This window comes from Lepidochelys kempii, chromosome 1, assembly GCF_965140265.1.
Source record: "Lepidochelys kempii isolate rLepKem1 chromosome 1, rLepKem1.hap2, whole genome shotgun sequence".
Taxonomy (NCBI): domain Eukaryota; kingdom Metazoa; phylum Chordata; order Testudines; family Cheloniidae; genus Lepidochelys; species Lepidochelys kempii.
This window is the reverse complement of record NC_133256.1, coordinates 124,746,004-124,764,124: the sequence shown is the minus strand read 5'-3', so window position 1 is coordinate 124,764,124 and position 18,121 is coordinate 124,746,004. Positions and strand designations below refer to the sequence as shown.

General features: G+C 42.7%; 1 protein-coding gene across 2 annotated transcripts in view; it reads left to right on the top strand.

The window, feature by feature from the left end:
- Positions 1-17,596, top strand: part of DHRSX (dehydrogenase/reductase X-linked) — a 224,544-nt gene extending 206,948 nt beyond the window's left edge. The window contains exon 7 of one of the 2 annotated variants that reach the window (XM_073354095.1): positions 17,134-17,596. In XM_073354095.1, the coding sequence (XP_073210196.1) occupies positions 17,134-17,331 (198 nt within the window). In that variant the 3' untranslated portion in view covers positions 17,332-17,596. Of the gene's footprint in view, positions 1-1,020; positions 3,505-17,133 lie in introns of those variants that run through there. The other variant, XM_073354104.1, reaches the window with a different exon arrangement.
- The last annotated feature ends 525 nt before the right edge of the window (positions 17,597-18,121 follow it).

Sequence of the window (18,121 nt, the reverse complement as noted above, 5' to 3'; positions counted from 1 at the left end):
GAAATGTTGGAGATTGGTCCTGCTTTGAGCAGGGGGTTGGACTAGATGACCTCCTGAGGTCCCTTCCAACCCTGATATTCTATGATTCTATGAAACACAACTGCTTGGGAAACAGAAAGGGGAAGGGGGTGGGGTGGGGCACGGTACAATCACAGATTTGTGCATGTCCTGTTGTCATACTCAGCCTTCCTGTCTGGAGTGCTGTGCAATGAATGCTGCACTTTGGGATGGCTATACTGCATGGTGATGGGGGTCGAGTGCAGTGGGTAAGGGTCGTAGTTTTCAGGGCTGGGTGGTGACGCTACAGGTGTTGGAGGCAGCTGGTGGTGGTAAGAACCCGGATGTGGGGGAAAGTGGGTTGGAGGTGAAATGGGGGCACAAGGGAAAGCGTTTTGGGACAAGGGCTGCAGTGGGGGGGAGGAGGGGAGCAGGCACGGTAATGCTCCGCCTGCATGGCTATGAGCGCCTGGATAGAGTCCGCTTGGCATTCCATTGTGCTTATCAGCCGATCCGTGCTTTGCTGCTGGAGCACCATACTTTTGTGCCGTTGCTCCTCATTCTGCTGGCGGATCCTCCTTTCACTGTCCCGCCACTCCTGCTCTTTTTGATTTTCATTACTTGCATGCTGCATTATTTCATGCAACATGTCTTCCTTGCTTCTACGTAGCCTCTTTCTGATTCTTTGGAGTCTTTCGGCCAGTGATAACACGGATGGCTGAGATCTCAAGGTTGCATCTGTAAAGGCAAAAATGCAACACTAAACAGAGACAGCATTGGTCACACCAGACAGAGCAATGATTCCCCCATACTTAAGGGCAAGCACAGTCTACACAAAAGCATAATTTGCCCATCCCAAAGTGAGCGCACATAACCCACAGGAGCCCCAAAATGATCAGTGAGCACAGGGTCAAGCATGACTGATTTTCACAGCTCTACTGTCCTCTGGGTTTCTGTGCCTTGGGGAGAGCCAACAGCTGCAGGGGGCCCCTATACTGAACACTGTCCCCACATTTTCCACAGGAGTTCGTCCTGGAAGATATCTTGCTGCTGAGGGTGACCTGGGAAGCAAGGAGGGTCTTCTACTGCAATGCGGCTTCCGCCCTGACACACATGCAGCTTGCCTGTGTGCAGCAATGGTCTCCCTGCCCCTCATGGCACAGTGGCGCAGACAAGTTAGCCTTGCTGGGACAAGGACCACAGTGGCTCTCCCGAGAAACCTGCACAAGCGCATTGCCCAAGTTCTGGATGAGACCTTTGAAGAGATCACTGAGGCCGATTACCCCGATGTGAGAGAGCACATCAACACTCTATTCCGCATCTAGGCATGCATGCAGCCCTAACCCTCCTCGCCCCAAGAGCCCGGGCCGAATAACTTCCTTCCCAAAATAAAAGCCGCTTACTGGGAACCTCTTTTGGTGTTTCCCCAAGCACCGGCCGCCGCGACTGGCTACCTTCCTCCTGGCTTGAGAACAGCTCCTGACTGTATGCATCTAGGGATTCCGGGGCGTCTTCCCCTGCCTCAGCACCCTCACTCCCACTTTGCTCCTCCTCCTCCTTCTGCCTTGTTGAACTGGGCTCTGAAGTGTCCACGGTGGTACTTGGAGTGGAGGTGGGGTTGCTCCAAAGTATTGCGTCCAGCTCTTTGTAGAAACGGCAGGTTGCAGGGGCAGCACTGGAGTGGCTGTTTGCCTTGCTGGCTTTACAGTAGGCATTCTGCAGCTCCTTCCCTTTAACCCTGCACTGCAGAGCGTCCTGGTCATGGCCCCTTTCCATAATGTCCCTTGATATCTGCCCAAAGGTATCGTAATTCCTACAGCGGGAGTGCAGCTGGGACTGGACAGCTTCCTCCCCGCAAACACTGATGAAGTCCAGCACCTCGCCATTGCTCCTACTGGGGATCGCCTGGCGCGTGGAGGCATGGTCACCTGGAAAAATTAGCTGAGAGCACTCCACACCTGGCTGAGCAAACAGGAAGGGGATTTTCAAAATTCCCAGAGAATTTAAAGAGTGGGTCTGACAGTTGGTTACCTGAGGGCAGGGCAGTAGAGTTCAAGTGATGACCAGAGTGGCTAGAACAGGCATTGTGGGACTCTTCTGGAGGCTGATCAGAGTGCACTAACAGACTAGGGTGTCCAGACTGGCGCTGGGGCACTCCAGCGAGGGCGCACTAAACGTTATTCCACTCGCTGAGGTGGGGTACCAGGAGTGCTCTAGCCACGGAGTCAGAGCGCTCGACATGCCTTGCCAGTGTGGACAGGTAGTGAGCTAGTGTGCCCAGGGCTCCTTTAATGCGTTCTAACTCGCAAGTGTAGCAAAGTCCTTAGGAGCCATTAGGCCAGATTCACTGACACGCCAGTGGTTTTGTGTCATTCAAGCTATTCCAAGCAGTGGCCCAGTGCATCTGGGACATTGCTTTGCTGGAGAGGCCTGTCTTTTGGAAAAGACATAGGACCGGATTCATAAAGTCATAGATTCCGAAGTCAGAAGTGTCCACTGTGATCACCAAATCTGACTTCCTATATAACCCAGGCCATAGAAATTCCTCCACACTGTGTTATTCCAGGTTCATGCTGAAATAACTCCATTGGCTTCAGAGGAGGAACACCAACATAAAACTCGAGTAATGCAGTGATGAGCCAGGCCTATAAAAATTGAAGTCTATTTCGTGGTCATTAAACATCCCTCGGAATAAACAGTGCAACACAGAGTGCCAAATCCACAGTATCCCAGTGACACTTCTAAGCACTCCTGCCACTGAGATTGATCAACTGCAAACCACATAGGTTCATTTATGTTTCAAACTAATGTCGAGTTGTTATATATTCGCAGTATCACAGCAAAGAAAAAAATGCACCTCAATCTAAGAAGGAAAGCAAATATTACTGTAGAACTCTTAAATAGCGTGCATATTGCTTGTGGGTGTAGCTTCATATGCTTCATGGCTTCAGGAATTATTTATGAATTAGAGCCATTTTTTTCCTCAGAATGGAGCTCCTACTCATTAAGCACAGTCATTATCAATGATTAGCTTTAAAGTTATTTTCATGCACCAGTGGTTCAGATTAAGAAAAATAAGTAACTTATTTTACAGCAACATGTAACAGCTGTATAGTATTTATTAATAGCTGACGGGTTCTTTGGATTTCTTTTTCATTACTATTGAAAAGAAATCCTCAACCTTTTAAATTGCCACAAATCCCAGAATGACTAGAACAGTCTTTGTTTTTTAAATGTCATGTTATCTCAGGACAGAGCTGCAAAAAGATGAATTTGTCAGTTTGATGATGATCTAATTTGCAGGTACTCAGGGTACATGGCTCTCCTTTTAATCCCAGTTGTGCTGATTTCTGTGTAGTAGACAATACATTACTTTTTCTGATGAAATTATGAGAATAGTGATTTAGCAAGGAGGAATAATTAAAACTGTTTGTCTTGCAGACTGTCAGAGGCTCTTAGGGATTACACAAATAAAAATTAACTTTTTTTTTCCTGTCTGTGTTACAGTCTCTGCAAAGTTCACAAACAATTGTAATCCTATTTTACTGAGTACAGACTTAAAAGTAAAAGGTTGGTTATCTTTCATTCATTAAGGATAGTCTTAGATTAGTGAAAAGCGAATATTTTATTATGAAAATGTGCTGATCACAAAACTGCCTGACTCTTGATTCTGAGCTGTATTTTGGCCCCTTTATGCCACTTGGGGACTGAAAACCAGCCAGATTGCCTCACCAGCAATCCCCAGAGCTGTGTAGGCCAACAGAACGACCCTCTGCTGCCTCTCAATGTAGCCCCCACACAGGAGCAGGCCTGAGGAAAGAACGGGGTGTCCTAGAGTGTTTGTGGCTCATGCACTTTGCCATCCGGCTATGCTCGGACACCAGACAGTAATTTGGGGTTGTTGCAGCCAGGCCGGAAGTTAGAGCAGCCCTTGGGGCTGAGCCAAGGTAGCTCCCAGCCATCCAAGAATACAAAAAGCACAACATGTTAGAGTCACTTTCACCTCCACTCTTGCTGGCTTGTGCTTTTCACAGGATGACCTGCACTTTCTGCCCCAGCCTGTATGCATGACAGCTAGTGCACTCTCGCCACCTTCCCGTCCATCTGTGAACACCTTTCCCTGCACTTTGCAGGGCTGGCTGGGTCAAGGTGCTGACATGCATTCACTTGATGTAGGTCTGTTCCTCCTTCCGTTGAACTTATTCCTTCCCACCAAAATGCTGCTATCGCACCCCACCACCACGCATGTTGGCTACCACTCGTGTCTGCTCCAGCAAGTGGGAGAAGGGAGTCTGCCAGAATAGCTGACCCACTGCAGACTTCCACATATCCTACGCAAGCTGATGGAGGGGTTGCAGTAGTGAGAGTGGTGTTCTGAGGAAGGGGGTTGCTAGGATGGCATTGAAGCCGCCTGGCTCCTCAAGCACTGAAAAGACCTCAAGTTCCATCCCACTGCACCATCGGGGTGAATTAAGCGTATTTATCAAATGAGAATGTCCTGGGAGACCCAGAGGAGAGTGATAACTTTAAATGTGTTGTTTGTTTTACAATCAGGGTGGTGATGGAGCTATATGGCAGTGAGTTAACATTTGTGGGCCTTGTGGAAAGACTGGGCTTTCCAGAGGGGTATGAGGGAAGGGAGGGTGGGTGCTTGGCACACTGGGGTAGGAACATTATTCCAGGCATGGGTGAGGGTCAGGTGGCAGCATGGAAGGAGGCATGAAAAGAAAATGAAGGGAGGGGTGAGGGTGGCATCTCTGGTGAAACAAAAGAGTGATGGGGGGTTATAAAAAAGAGTGAGCTGAGAAAGAGATGAAAGTTTAGTGTGTGAACTTGTTTGCATGGTATTACAGTAGAGCCCTGATTGAAGCCCCTGGGTTCTGCTGTACAGTACATACTAAATAATAAATGGATGCAGAATTGTGCAGAGACTTGAAGGTGAGGACCAGAATTTTAAGCATGATTCAGTAAGTGCAGGGGAGACAGTGGAGGGATTTGAAGCACGGTGCCAGCTGATTCAGAATCAGAGTTCAAGTCCCTGCATTTATTTTTATGTGTTAAAAACATTTACTGCATCACAACACACAACGATTTTCCTTCATGAATTCAGTTGGAAACTTCCCCAGCAAACAAAGGCTTAATCCAGGACTATCTCTGTTTATACAACGTTAAAATGAGGAAACAGGCTCACTCTTTAACGTCAGTCACAATAAAAAGTACGCATGGCATAAGAGAGCCAAAGTGAATTATTAAAGGGCAAAGTTCAATATATCCCCCCAATGAAGCACATTATCTCATCACCTGATGAGCTCACAATGTGTGTTTATTGCCCCACATAAACCTCACGGTATCGTTTCCCATTCTAAACAAGCACTCTAACCTTTTCGTTAAAGACCCCTACAAATAAAAGCACAACAAAATACTTCCTGGAGCACTTAATACAATGAAAAGGTTAATTCTTACAGCTGTTATTGTGGCCAGTGATAATTCTGGAAACTCGGAAGCGCCTGTTTATTCTGAATGGCATCCTGCAGGATGAGGGCAGAAGCTGCTTATGCCCTGAAGGGGTGGAGCAGCAAGGCCTAGGTAAGATAGGTAGGGGAGCTGAGTGAGAACAAAATGAGGAGGAGCTGGTGAGGTACTGAGGAAGCTGGTTGGATTTATGAGAAGATTTTCATCTCAGAAATATTTCTGAAAAATTGTTGCACTCTTGAAGGATTTTGGTGCCAAATGAAATAGGAGGTATTTCTCCCCTTCTTCTCCTTCTATTTTCAGTTTCTTTTCATTTTCCTACCTTGGGGTTTGGCCCTTTGCCATTGCTCTTGTTCTTCTCAATGCCTGAATTAGCTCTGAGCCATTATTGTATATCCTGGGCCTGATAACCCACTCTTTCCCACAGGTTTTCCACAGGACGTGCACATACTGTACCAGCCTCCACATCAGTATACCACTTCAGCTATGACTCCTGTCACTATTCAAAAACAGGACTTCTGAAAAACAACTCTGTGCAGACCACATTTTGTGGAGCACTCTGCGTTTGGGCAGGAAAATTGAAATTGTTCCTCTCCCATGTTCTTGCTCTGCATTTGCTGCTCCCCCATCTGCCTACTAGTCAGTCCTGTGGAGAAGACTGCAGCCTGCCCCAACATGGCAGTACCATTTTTCTCATCCTTAGCACACAGAAGTAGCAAGGAGTGTGTGTGCGGGTGGGCGGAGGGGAGAGAAGGGAGGAAGTACCGCAGAAGAGACTGAGGAAAGCAGCCAAGTAGTGGGAAGAAAAAGTCCTGGGGTAAATGTTTCATTATTCCGGCTTTTAGCTAGTTGATGATTTGGCTGATAATGATTTTGAAATTAATGAACAGTCAGTATTCTATTTTATTTTAATTGATAAGAAAACAAAAACAACTACAATGGCTGCCCTTAAAATGTTACTACCAGTTAGAAACATGCTTCCTATGTTATACACATAAAAGGGAATAAATTGGAGGTTCCGAAAAGAGCTACACAAATGATTGGAAGGCTTGAAAACCTGCTTGTTGTCTGAAGCGTAAGAAGCCCAATCTACTTAGCTTACCAAAAAGAAGGCTAAGACATGACTTGATCACAGTCTGCGAGTACCTAGCTGTGCAGAAGATCTCTGATGGTAATGAACTCTTTAATCAAGCAGAAGAAAGGCAGAAAAAGCTCAATTCAGACAAAAAAATAAGGCACAGATTTTTAATAGTGATCGCAATTAACCATTGGAACAACTTACCAAAGGATGTGTTGGGTTCTCTATTACTTAAAGCATTTTTGGATGTCTTTCTAAAAGATGCACTGTAGCCCAACCAGTTATGGGATTAATGCAGGAATTGTTGGGTGAAATTCTATAGCTTGCGTTGTACAGAAGATCAGACTAGATCGATGGATCCTTTAGGCCTTAAAATGTATGAATGTATAAATCTATCAATAATGACAGAAATCAGGGGGAAATGAATCAGGTAGAAGAAACTTGCAAAATGTACATCCTTTTCAGTGGCCCAGTGTCACGTAGCAAGTTATGCAGCAAGGTCCCCCAATTTGCTAAAATTATTCTAAAAATGCGCTACAGGGAGAAAATATACAAACACAAATGTGTTTTATTTATTAGCACTGAAACAAAGCACTACCATTCCTCCAGGCTTTAGGAGCTACACAGGAGAGGAGACCTTTCAGATTGTGTGGCTAGTTGGAAGAATGAATTTTTTAATAGATTTTATAGAGCAAAGATAACTATTTATGTGGTATCTTTGCAAAACGTATACATTATAGTGCCATTAATGTCGCCACAAAATTTCATTACGCATGGGAAGTAGGCTGGCTGAAAAATGTAAAATGAAACATTTTCCCATAATAAAATGTTTTCACTGGAAAAGCTTGATTGTTGGTTGACTTTGCCTTCAAGAAAATCAAAACAAAATGTTTCTGAATTGAAAATTTTCAGAACTTTTCATTCCATGAAAATGTTGATATTTTGACCCTCTGTTCTAATTCAGGATAAAAATGTCAAAATACCAGAATTTCCCATGAGATGGAAATTCTGCTTTTCAGTTGGCTCTACATGGGACCTTTGGGATAACCATGCATTTTTTGCTATGTATAGCATAATGTCACCACTATGTATTTTGGATCTGAGTTAAACATTTTTGAGGTCTCTGCTATAGACTTATATACTCTAATGTGGAATCCTGGCCCCATGTAAGTCCATGGCAAAACTCTCATTGACTTCAGTGGAGCCAGGGACTTCACCCTGGGAGTGACTGAGAAGCATGGCACAATGTAATAAATCTTCTCCCGTGGAAACTCCTTTCTGGAGTGGCACCATATGAATGGAATTAACCAGAGCTGTGATGTATGTGATCAAAAATTCAGACTTTTCTTAAATGTGAGAGCACAGGTAGAGGGAAGACTTCCCAGGGTATGCCTATGAAAGAGATGCTCATGTGCCATAGCAACAAGGGGCTTATGACTATCTAGAGAGATTTTTTTAGTTGACTGACAAGCTGTGCCCTAATTAGCTCCTGTTGCCCCAGACTTGGTAAAGTTCTTGAGCATGTACATAATTTTAAGTACATGAATAGTACCACTGAAGTCAGTGGAACTCCCCATGTGCTTACAGTTATTCATGTACTTTAGTGCTTTGCTGGATTGGGGCCATATAGTGCTTTTCATTCATAGGTCTATTACAATATAATAATATGCCCAAAGACCAGTTAGAGAAGTCCTCACCATGATTCTGAAGTTGAATCTCAAGCTCAGAAATCAAGCAATATAATCCTTCTTCCTCCTTACCCTTCTCCTTCGTCAAAAGACTCAAGGTTAGTCTACACTACAAACTAAAAATCTGCAGCCCTGAGTCTCAGAGCCCAGGTCAATTGACTTGGGCTCACGGGGCTCAGGCTGCAGGGCTAAAAATAGCTATGTAGTTTGCTTATCTTACTGAACACTATCCACACACACACTTTGGGCCTAATTCTTTCTTATCCAAGTGAGATGAATGACTAACTTCAGTGGGACTGGGGTGCCAAGATCAGGTCCTTTACCAGGCACCTCAGAGGATAGTTTATCTGTTTACTCTCTGGGTAGTTAGGACTGAAGGCTTACTCAGTTCCAGTACTGACACCACTAGGTGTTTACTTGGAAATGGTAGTGCTCTTGAAATACCTGGTGCTCTATATCTTTGGAGTATTTAATAAATTACTCTGAATGTTTTTTGTGTTATGCTTTATCAACCTGTGACGGTTGACAAATAGGTTTCCTACACTAATACTATCAAAACATTAGAGTGCTTTGTATGTTCGGAGCATCCTATAGATAATTCATCCTCAAACTACCCTGTAAAGTAAGTGAGAAAGTATCATTATCCAATTTTATAGATGGGGAAACTGAGACAGAAAGGTAAACTGACTTGCCTAAGGCCAGGTCTACGCTACAGATCTATATTGGTATAACTATGTCACTCAGGGGTGTGAAAAATCCACACTCCTGAGCGATGTAGTTATACAAACCTAACCCCTTTATGTAGACAGTGCTCTGTCAACAGGCGAACTTCTCTCATCAACATATCTACTGCCTCTCAGGGCGGTGGATTAACTACATCTATGGGTGAAGCTCTCCCATTGGTATAGTGGTGTCTTCACTACAGATAGGTCAGTTATAGAGTGATTGCTTTGTGAAAAGTATTTTACATCATTGCGTGTGATGTGAAAAGTCGTTGTACATTACACAGGTGTGCATTTAATTAAGAAGAAAATAAATTCCAAATCCACTGGAAAACATTTTTATTAGTTGGGACATTGCTTGTTCTCATAACATCTTGGCTTGGTAATATAGCAATCTGTGTAAGTTAAACACTACTGATTTGCTGTGGTGTATCATTGTGGTTACCCAGAATGCTGGCATTCTTTGAAAGAATTCACTGAAGTGGGGATGAACTATAAATTGGCATGAGACTATGCATGGCAGAATTATTAATTAAAAGCTGTCAGGAGGGGTTTGTTGTTTTGATTCCTCTTTTAATTTTGATCCATTCACTCTTTGCTTCATATTTAAATTGGTTTCTCAACAAAGGGAAGGGAATGTAAGTCATTAGATGGAGCAGATGTTCTAGCATTAGAAATCAAAGAGGATCTCTCTCCAAGTAGCTTTGTTGTGTTTACTGAAGGAGGAGCTGTCTTATGTTGTCAGTTATATGACTCAGATAATAACAATGATAGCTGAAAACTCTCGGTAGAATTAAGGCATAGCATGATTAACAGGAATAACAGTATTGCTCTTTAACATAACAAGTCTCTAGTGTGAATACTAAACTATGGTTAAGTATTCTTAGTTAATGATAGATCAGTCTACATTTAGGATTGAGGAGAAGGTTAAAAAAGATCTGTACTTTTTCTCTTATAATTAGGTGCTTGCATGCTATGGTAATGAAAGCCATAGAAATGACTATAAATAAATGAATGACATATTATATTACAAACTCAGAGAAGAAAGACAAGCATGGACTTGATGGCTAAGTTACTGGACTGGGACTCCGGAGAACTGGGTTCTACTCCTATCTTTGATCTGTGACCTAAGCAAATCACTGACTGGCTGTGCCTCTGTTTCCCCTCCCACCTTTGTATGCTTAGATTGTAATCTCTTCTGGGAAAGGACTGGCTCTAACTATACCTTTGTCCAGTACTTAGGACAATGCAGTTCTTGTGGCTGGGGCCTCTAGGCACTATTATAATATGGAGGAATTTGTGTTACCTTTACATATATATTGATTACATTTTCATTGTTAGTGATTCGGTCTGAGATGGTAACAATGAAATAGGGAGACAGGAGTAGTCAGGCTTGATTGTCTTTATTAATAAAGTTGCCTTTATTATTTAAGAGTAGCACATAATAAGAATAGATATACAATACCCAATCCAAAGTTTGCAGCCAATGCCAGTCTGATCCCAGTCCTGTCTGATCCGATCAATAACTCAAACTTGCAATCTTTTATAGATAGGTTGTTGACAAGCCATAACTTCCTTTTTTTACGCATGACAGTTACAGACATCCCCTTTTGTCTGGAACATGTTTGTAAATTTCTAAGCACATATTGCAATATCCAGACTTGACATCCTCATGTGGTTAGTATGTTTTGTGGTTAAAAAAGGAATATTATATTAAACATTAAGCAAATAAACTTTCCGTTCTTATTAAACTAAATTTCCCTCTTCATCAAAGTTACACTACTTAATATTATTATTGAAAATTATTCTTAAAACTTCATGGGGGTTTGGTTCACTTACCAGTAGGCCTTTTCTTAGCAATAGGCCCTTTGACTTTATGGTTAACATTGTTATGTTCAGGGCCGGCTCCAGGCACCAGCTTTCCAAGTAGGTGCTTGGGGCGGCATTCAGAATGGGGCAGCAGTCCGTGTCCCGCGGCAGCAATTCGGCGGCAAAATTGGTAGAGCCGCCCCCGGTTATGTTGAAAGTCATCTGCATCAGGACTTCTCATTGGATGGCCTTGTGTCCCTATGAGAAAAATTGCTAATGAACAGATGTATAATTTTAACCATATTGGCTGCTGTCCAATAAGTTCTATATAGGCTGGGATGCTGCCAAACAGGCCCATGGAGTTGGGAAGATACAGTTTGCCATAGCGAGCAGTTTAAGCTCCTGTTTGACTAGCGCCTAGAACAGATATGGTTGCAAAACATCAACCATGATGGTTCAGTCTATATAGTGTTGTGGAAGGAGCAAACTAATAGAAACGGGCCATGATGAAACAATTCATATACCTTCTAATGGTATCACTATGAAGGGAGACTCATAGTCCAAATAGACACATTCACCATGAGACTATTAGTATTATTTATTATTTGTGTTTCTCTAACACCCTAAAACTCCAATTAGGGTTGAGGCCCCATTGCGCGAGATGCTGTATTAATACATAAGAATATACTTTTCCTTCCCTGAAAAATTTATAATCTAATTTAAATCAAAACATGATAAACAATAAGAGGGAAGAGGGATGGGAGAGGATAAGGTTAATAGTAATAAATTTATACTTCACATAGGCCTGCTATCCTGGGGGCAGTTGGGGAACCATGTTAGCTCCCAGTGTAACTTAGAATAGCCTCAGGGCTGCCCTACCTTATCCCAGTTTATAACACTCTAGAGGCTGTTATTTTGACAGGAATCTCTAGAGTGCAGTATTCTCCAGTCTTCCTCCCTCCAGTCTTCCTCCCTACACTGGGAGGTTAGAAGGATGTGGAGCAGAACTGGCTATGCTGGCTTGATGCCATTCATAGATTCCAAGACCAGAAGGGACCACTGTGATCATTCAGGGCCCAACTACATGATTAGGACATCTTTAAGTCCCCTTTGCACTGCATGCAACCATATGAAATACACGCATTGGTAGTACAAATTGTTGGCTTTGACAGGCTTCCACTCAGTACGTGACTGATCAAATGAGTGCTCATACCTCAGCAAGTTGTAATGCTGTGGTTGCTGAATTTGCTAAATTTGTTGTTCAGAAGACTAGATCCAGCATCAGATCATATGTGTGAGACACAAAACATGTTACTATTCCTGGCCTCAGATAAAAGTTCTATATATTCTAATAAATTCCTGGCCTCAGATAAAAGTTCTATATATTCTAATAAATATACATAGCTCTTTGGTGTCACAGCCAGCATTGCACTATGTTGAAAACATATTTGCCACCATTGCATCATACATCCTTTTAATAGTTTATTTAAATCAATGGGAGTTAGGCACCTTGGCACTTTCAAAACTCCCACTACCTACCTTTTGACATTTTTTGGTCCCTAAATACTTCTGAAAACCTGTCTCTAAGGCCAGAATTTTCAAACATGACCGTTTAAGGTTAGCCTCCTCAATGCATATTTAGGCTCTTAAATGAAAATGTCTTGATTTTTCAGAGGCTCTGAGCACCTATAGATCTCCTACTGATTTCAGTAGGGTTCAGAACAGTGGCCATACTCCTCCTAAGTCAATGTCTGCTCATTTAATAGTTCAGCTTTGTTTCTGTTTTAAGTGACACACCTAGAGTCTGACAGAAGGCTTCAGAAGCTTTCTCAATTTTCTTGTACTAGAATTTCCATGAAAAAGCTGGCAGTAGGTATCAATTATCCAAGTTAAAACATGTGTCTTTCTTGCTGAGCCTTCCATACTTCAATTTTTTTCTTTGAAACTGGATTCACAATTTGTTCAACCCAGTACTGCATCTTTTACTATATATTAATATTAATATCTCTGATTCCAGAATAAATTGTCCTCCGCCACAGCATTGTCCTGGAAAGAGCAGCACTTTTCAGCTCTGTCTCCTCTGTTTCTAATTTTCTTTCTTTTTAAAAAGTGAAATGTAAACCATTTTAATATTGCATGAACCTATTAAAGTCCTCACTTTGCTCAGGGTTAGCAGTTCAAGTAGTCTGAAATCAATTTGGTGGTGCTGGCTAAGTCTTTATGGAGAACACTATAGTATAGTTGATGAAACATCTCCAGATCTTTCTTGGCCCCTAATTGAGGCAGAGCAAAGAGAAGGGTAGAAATAGAGGAATAGTGGATTAGAGGAGAGAAAATGGGAGGAGGGAGAGAGGGATGCATGGAAGAGAAGGGTAGAATAAGGCTTTTTAAGTCAAGGATGAAGTCTCTGGTCTTGAAAGCTGTATCACAGATTCTTGTCCTGTCTATTTGTGGTATCTGACATTTTGTACTGACCATAGATGTTGTCATTGTTATGAGCCCAGCTATTTACTCAGTGACCACTGTACATGTAATTATGGCTACATAATAGTGTCCATTCAAATTTTCAAATGAGTGTTTTCAATCACTCATAAAACATACTTGCTTTTAAACCATGCATAGTATTTTAAAAGGTACACTCACTGGAGGTCCCTTCTCCGCCTGCTGGGTCCAGGAGGCAGCCTTGAGTGGGTTCGGGGGGTACTGGCTCCAGGTCCATGGTGAGAAACTGTTCCTGGCTGTCGGGAAAACCGGTTTCTCCGCTTGCTTGCTGTGAGCTATCTACAACTTCATCATCATCATCTTCCTCGTCCCCAAAACCTGCTTCTGTGTTGCCTGCATCTCCATTGAAGGAGTCAAACAACACGGCTGGGGTAGTGGTGGCTGAACCGCCTAAAATGGCATGCAGCTCATCCCAGAAGCGGCATGTTTGGGGCTCTGACCCGGAGCGGCCGTTCACCTCTCTGGTTTTCTGGTAGGCATGCCTCAGCTCCTTAAGTTTCACGCGGCAATGCTTCGGGTCCCTGTTATGGCCTCTGTGCTTCATGCCCTGGGAGATTTTGACAAATGTTTTGGCATTTCAAAAACTGGAACGGAGTTCTGATAGCACGGATTCCTCTCTCCATATAGCGATCAGATCCCGTACCTCCCGTTCGATCCATGCTGGAGCTCTTTTGCGATTCTGGGACTCCATCATGGTCACCTCTGCTGATGAGCTCTGCATGGTCACCTTTGCTGATGAGCTCTGGCCAGCGTGGCAAGCTGCAGGTGACCATGCAAACAGGAAATTGAAATTCAAAAGCTTGCAGGCCTTTTCCTGTCTACCTGGCCAGTGCATCTGAGTTGAGAGTGCTGTCCAGAGCGGTCACAATAGAGCACTCTGGGATAGGTCCCAGAGGCCAATACCGTCTAATTGCGTCCATAGTACCCCAAATTCGACCTGGCAAGGCCGATTTAAGTGCTAATCCACTTGTCAGGGGTGGAGTAAGGAAATCGATTTTAAGAGCCCTTTAAACCGAAAAAAGGGCTTCATCATGTGGACGGGTGCAGGTTTACATCAATTTAACGCTGCTAAATTTGACCTAAACTCCTAGTGTAGACCAGGGCTGAGACTTGTGTGTCCCAAAGAGCTGTTGAATTCAGTAACACAGTGTCCAATGAACCATCACATGAGTAATAGGCTTACTGTATCACTAGATTTATAATTAAAATACAGACAATACCTTAAGACTCAATGCTTTCCTTCTGCTATTAAGAAATTTAAATCATTAAAATATTAATGATTACTACTAATTGCTATCCTTCTGCTATTAAGAAATTTAATATGTTGCTGTTAGTGATGATGATTTATTATTTATCCAAGGTTCAAAAATTTAATTGAGATACAAGCCTCCTTTACAAGGCAGTCCTGGTTAAGAATTAAGCCCTTATTTGGCAAAGAATTATGTACATGCTTAACTTAAAGCAGTGTAAATAGTATCTTTGAAGCCAGTGGAACTACACCCAGTATGTAAAGTTCAGCATGCACATTAATCTTTGCAATATCAGGGCCATATTTGGTTTTACTGTTCCCAATGTCTTCCCAGTGTAGAGTGGTTTTTATTGAAAAATCAACATTTACCATTACTGTACTTGCCTGGGCCAGATTTTTTTACTCATGTTGAGTAATATCTTACCCTGTGAATAGTCTCTTTGTTATATGATTACCATAATATTTCACTATGCTATCTTTGGATTAGAAAATCATAGAATCATAGCATATCAGGGTTGGAAGGGACCTCAGGAGGTCATCTAGTCCAACCCCCTGCTCAAAGCAGGACCAATCCCCAATTAAATCATCCCAGCCAGGGTTTTGTCAATCCTGACCTTAAAAACTTCTAAGGAAGGAGATTCCACCACCTCCCTAGGTAACGCATTCCAGTGTTTCACCACCCTCCTAGTGAAAAAGTTTTTCCTAATATCCAACCTAAACCTCCCCCACTGCAACTTGAGACCATTACTCCTTGTCCTGTCCTCTTCTACCACTGAGAATAGTCTAGAACCATCCTCTCTGGAACCACCTCTCAGGTAGTTGAAAGCAGCTATCAAATCCTCCCTCATTCTTCTCTTCCGCAGACTAAACAATCCCAGTTCCCTCAGCCTCTCCTCATAAATCACGTGTTCCAGACCCCTAATCATTTTTGTTGCCCTTCGCTGGACTCTCTCCAATTTATCCACATCCTTCTTGTAGTGTGGGGCCCAAAACTGGACACAGTACTCCAGATGAGGCCTCACCAATGTCGAATAGAGGGGGACGATCATGTCCCTCGATCTGCTCGCTATGCCCCTACTTACACATCCCAAAATGCCATTGGCCTTCTTGGCAACAAGGGCACACTGCTGACTCATATCCAGCTTCTCGTCCACTGTCACCCCTAGGTCCTTTTCCGCAGAACTGCTGCCTAGCCATTCGGTCCTTAGTCTGTAGCTGTGCATTGGGTTCTTCCGTCCTAAGTGCAGGACCCTGCACTTATCCTTATTGAACCTCATCAGATTTCTTTTGGCCCAATCCTCCAATTTGTCTAGGTCCCTCTGTATTCTATCCCTGCCCTCCAGCGTATTTACCACTCCTCCCAGTTTAGTATCATCCGCAAATTTGCTGAGAGTGCAATCCACACCATCCTCCAGATCATTTATGAAGATATTGAACAAAACCGGCCCCAGGACCAACCCCTGGGGCACTCCACTTGACACCGGCTGCCAACTAGACATGGAGCCATTGATCACTACCCGTTGAGCCTGACAATCTAGCCAACTTTCTACCCACCTTACAGTGCATTCATCCAGCCCATACTTCTTTAACTTGCTGACAAGAATACTGTGGGAGACCGTGTCAAAAGCTTTGCTAAAGTCAAGAAACAATACATGCACTGCTTTCCCTTCATCCACAGAACCAGTAATCTCATCATAGAAGACGATTAGATTAGTCAGGCATGACCTTCCCTTGGTGAATCCATGCTGACTGTTCCTGATCACTTTCCTCTCATGTAAGTGCTTCAGGATTGATTCTTTGAGGACCTGCTCCATGATTTTTCCGGTGACTGAGGTGAGGCTGACTGGCCTGTAGTTCCCAGGATCCTCCTTCTTCCCTTTTTTAAAGATTGGCACCACATTAGCCTTTTTCCAGTCATCCGGGACTTCCCCCTTTCCTCAAGATGAAAGGTGTTTCATGAAATAAGGTATTAATTTGATTTAAACATTTGTTTCATGCCAAATGTTACAAAGCTTCTTCCATTTTATTTTTTGACAGCAGCGAACTCTGATAATTATGTTCTATGCAAAATATAGTATTCTGGTTGGATTAAACAGCAGAATTTTCATTTGCTGTCATAGTTGTCATGGTCTTTTGCTCATGCCACATTATTAAAAAGTGTGCTTTATACACACAGACTACACCTTCATCTGCTTAGAGCAGATTAATAAACATTATCCTTATAAAATGAATAATTACACTAGCGATTTTAATATTTTTGTTTGCTTTTAGAAATGAATTATCTACCTCCCTAAGAAACAAACTTCTTATTGGATTATTGCTGGAAAGGATGGGCCTGGACTAAAATCCTGTCTCTGAATATCTCAAAGTTTTCCATGTGCATGTGAGAGTTTTGTGGCTTGAAGCTGTCTCTAAATAGAATGTTAATAAAATGCTATACTGGGCTGTCTGGATATGTGGCCTTTTTCCTCCCCTTCCTCATCAGAGTGTGAATAAAACCACAAAGCTGGGTACAGGACAAAGGAAGCTCTTTGATATTGGTAGTGTATAGTGATGAACCAATGTCTTTATGTATATGCACCTGTCTCATTTAGCTTTGTTTTCTACTGTCTGCAGACTCCAGAGGAAGGAGCCTCCACATCCATCTATGCAGCTGTCTCACCAGAGCTGGAAGGAGTTGGTGGCATCTATCTTTACAATGAGCAAAGGACAAAATCTACTGATGTATCATATGATGAGGAGCTGCAGCGAAGGCTCTGGACTGAAAGCTGCAAGATGACTAGGATTTCTGATGTAGGTAGCAGAGATCTCTAAAAGTAGCCACTTCCAACGGGGTGAATGAAATGTGTCCAACAAGCATCCTTACCTGACTTCTTGCAGCATGAACCAGCATCCTGGAATTCACAGTTCAATCCCAAAGGCAAATGTGAACAGTGCTGCTTTTCACTTGAACCCATAGTCTGCTAGGGAGTCAAGGGGAAATATTCCCACAGAAATGTGTATAGGGTGGTTTTAAATCTAACCATCAGTTTTGTAATCATGATGTTTCGGTCTGTGATTAAAAAAGTCTTTAACCTTGTGCAGAATTGTGTTTTTCCCTTTTTATGTAACAAGAGGAGACTGTCCCTTGTGGGACTGTTATGTCTTAAAACCAGCTCTGCAAATCTTGCAAATATAACTTAATCCACTTTTTATCAGTTCTGGAAATTTAGGGTTTCTTTCCTTAAACTTCTTAAATCCTGCCTACACTTTATAATAAGTAACAGATTATTATAATTCATTCTTTTGTCCTTCATGATAATCACACTGTATCCATCACAGGAACTACAGTATAGTACAACACCCTTTACCCAGATGTTTCAGCAGAAACCAGATGCATTTAAAGAAAAGGACTTTAAGATAGGAGGGTAGGTTGGAAGGCTTAGAAAAATTGTTGAAAAACTGGAGAGGGTTCAGAGAAGAGCCACAAGAATACTTAAAGGATTAGACAATATGCCTTACAGTGATAGACTCAAGAGACACAAAGGAAATTAGGCACCTAAGCCCCAGACTGAGGAACCGAAGTCCCAGTTTTAGGCTCCACTGCAATCCACAAAACTTCTCC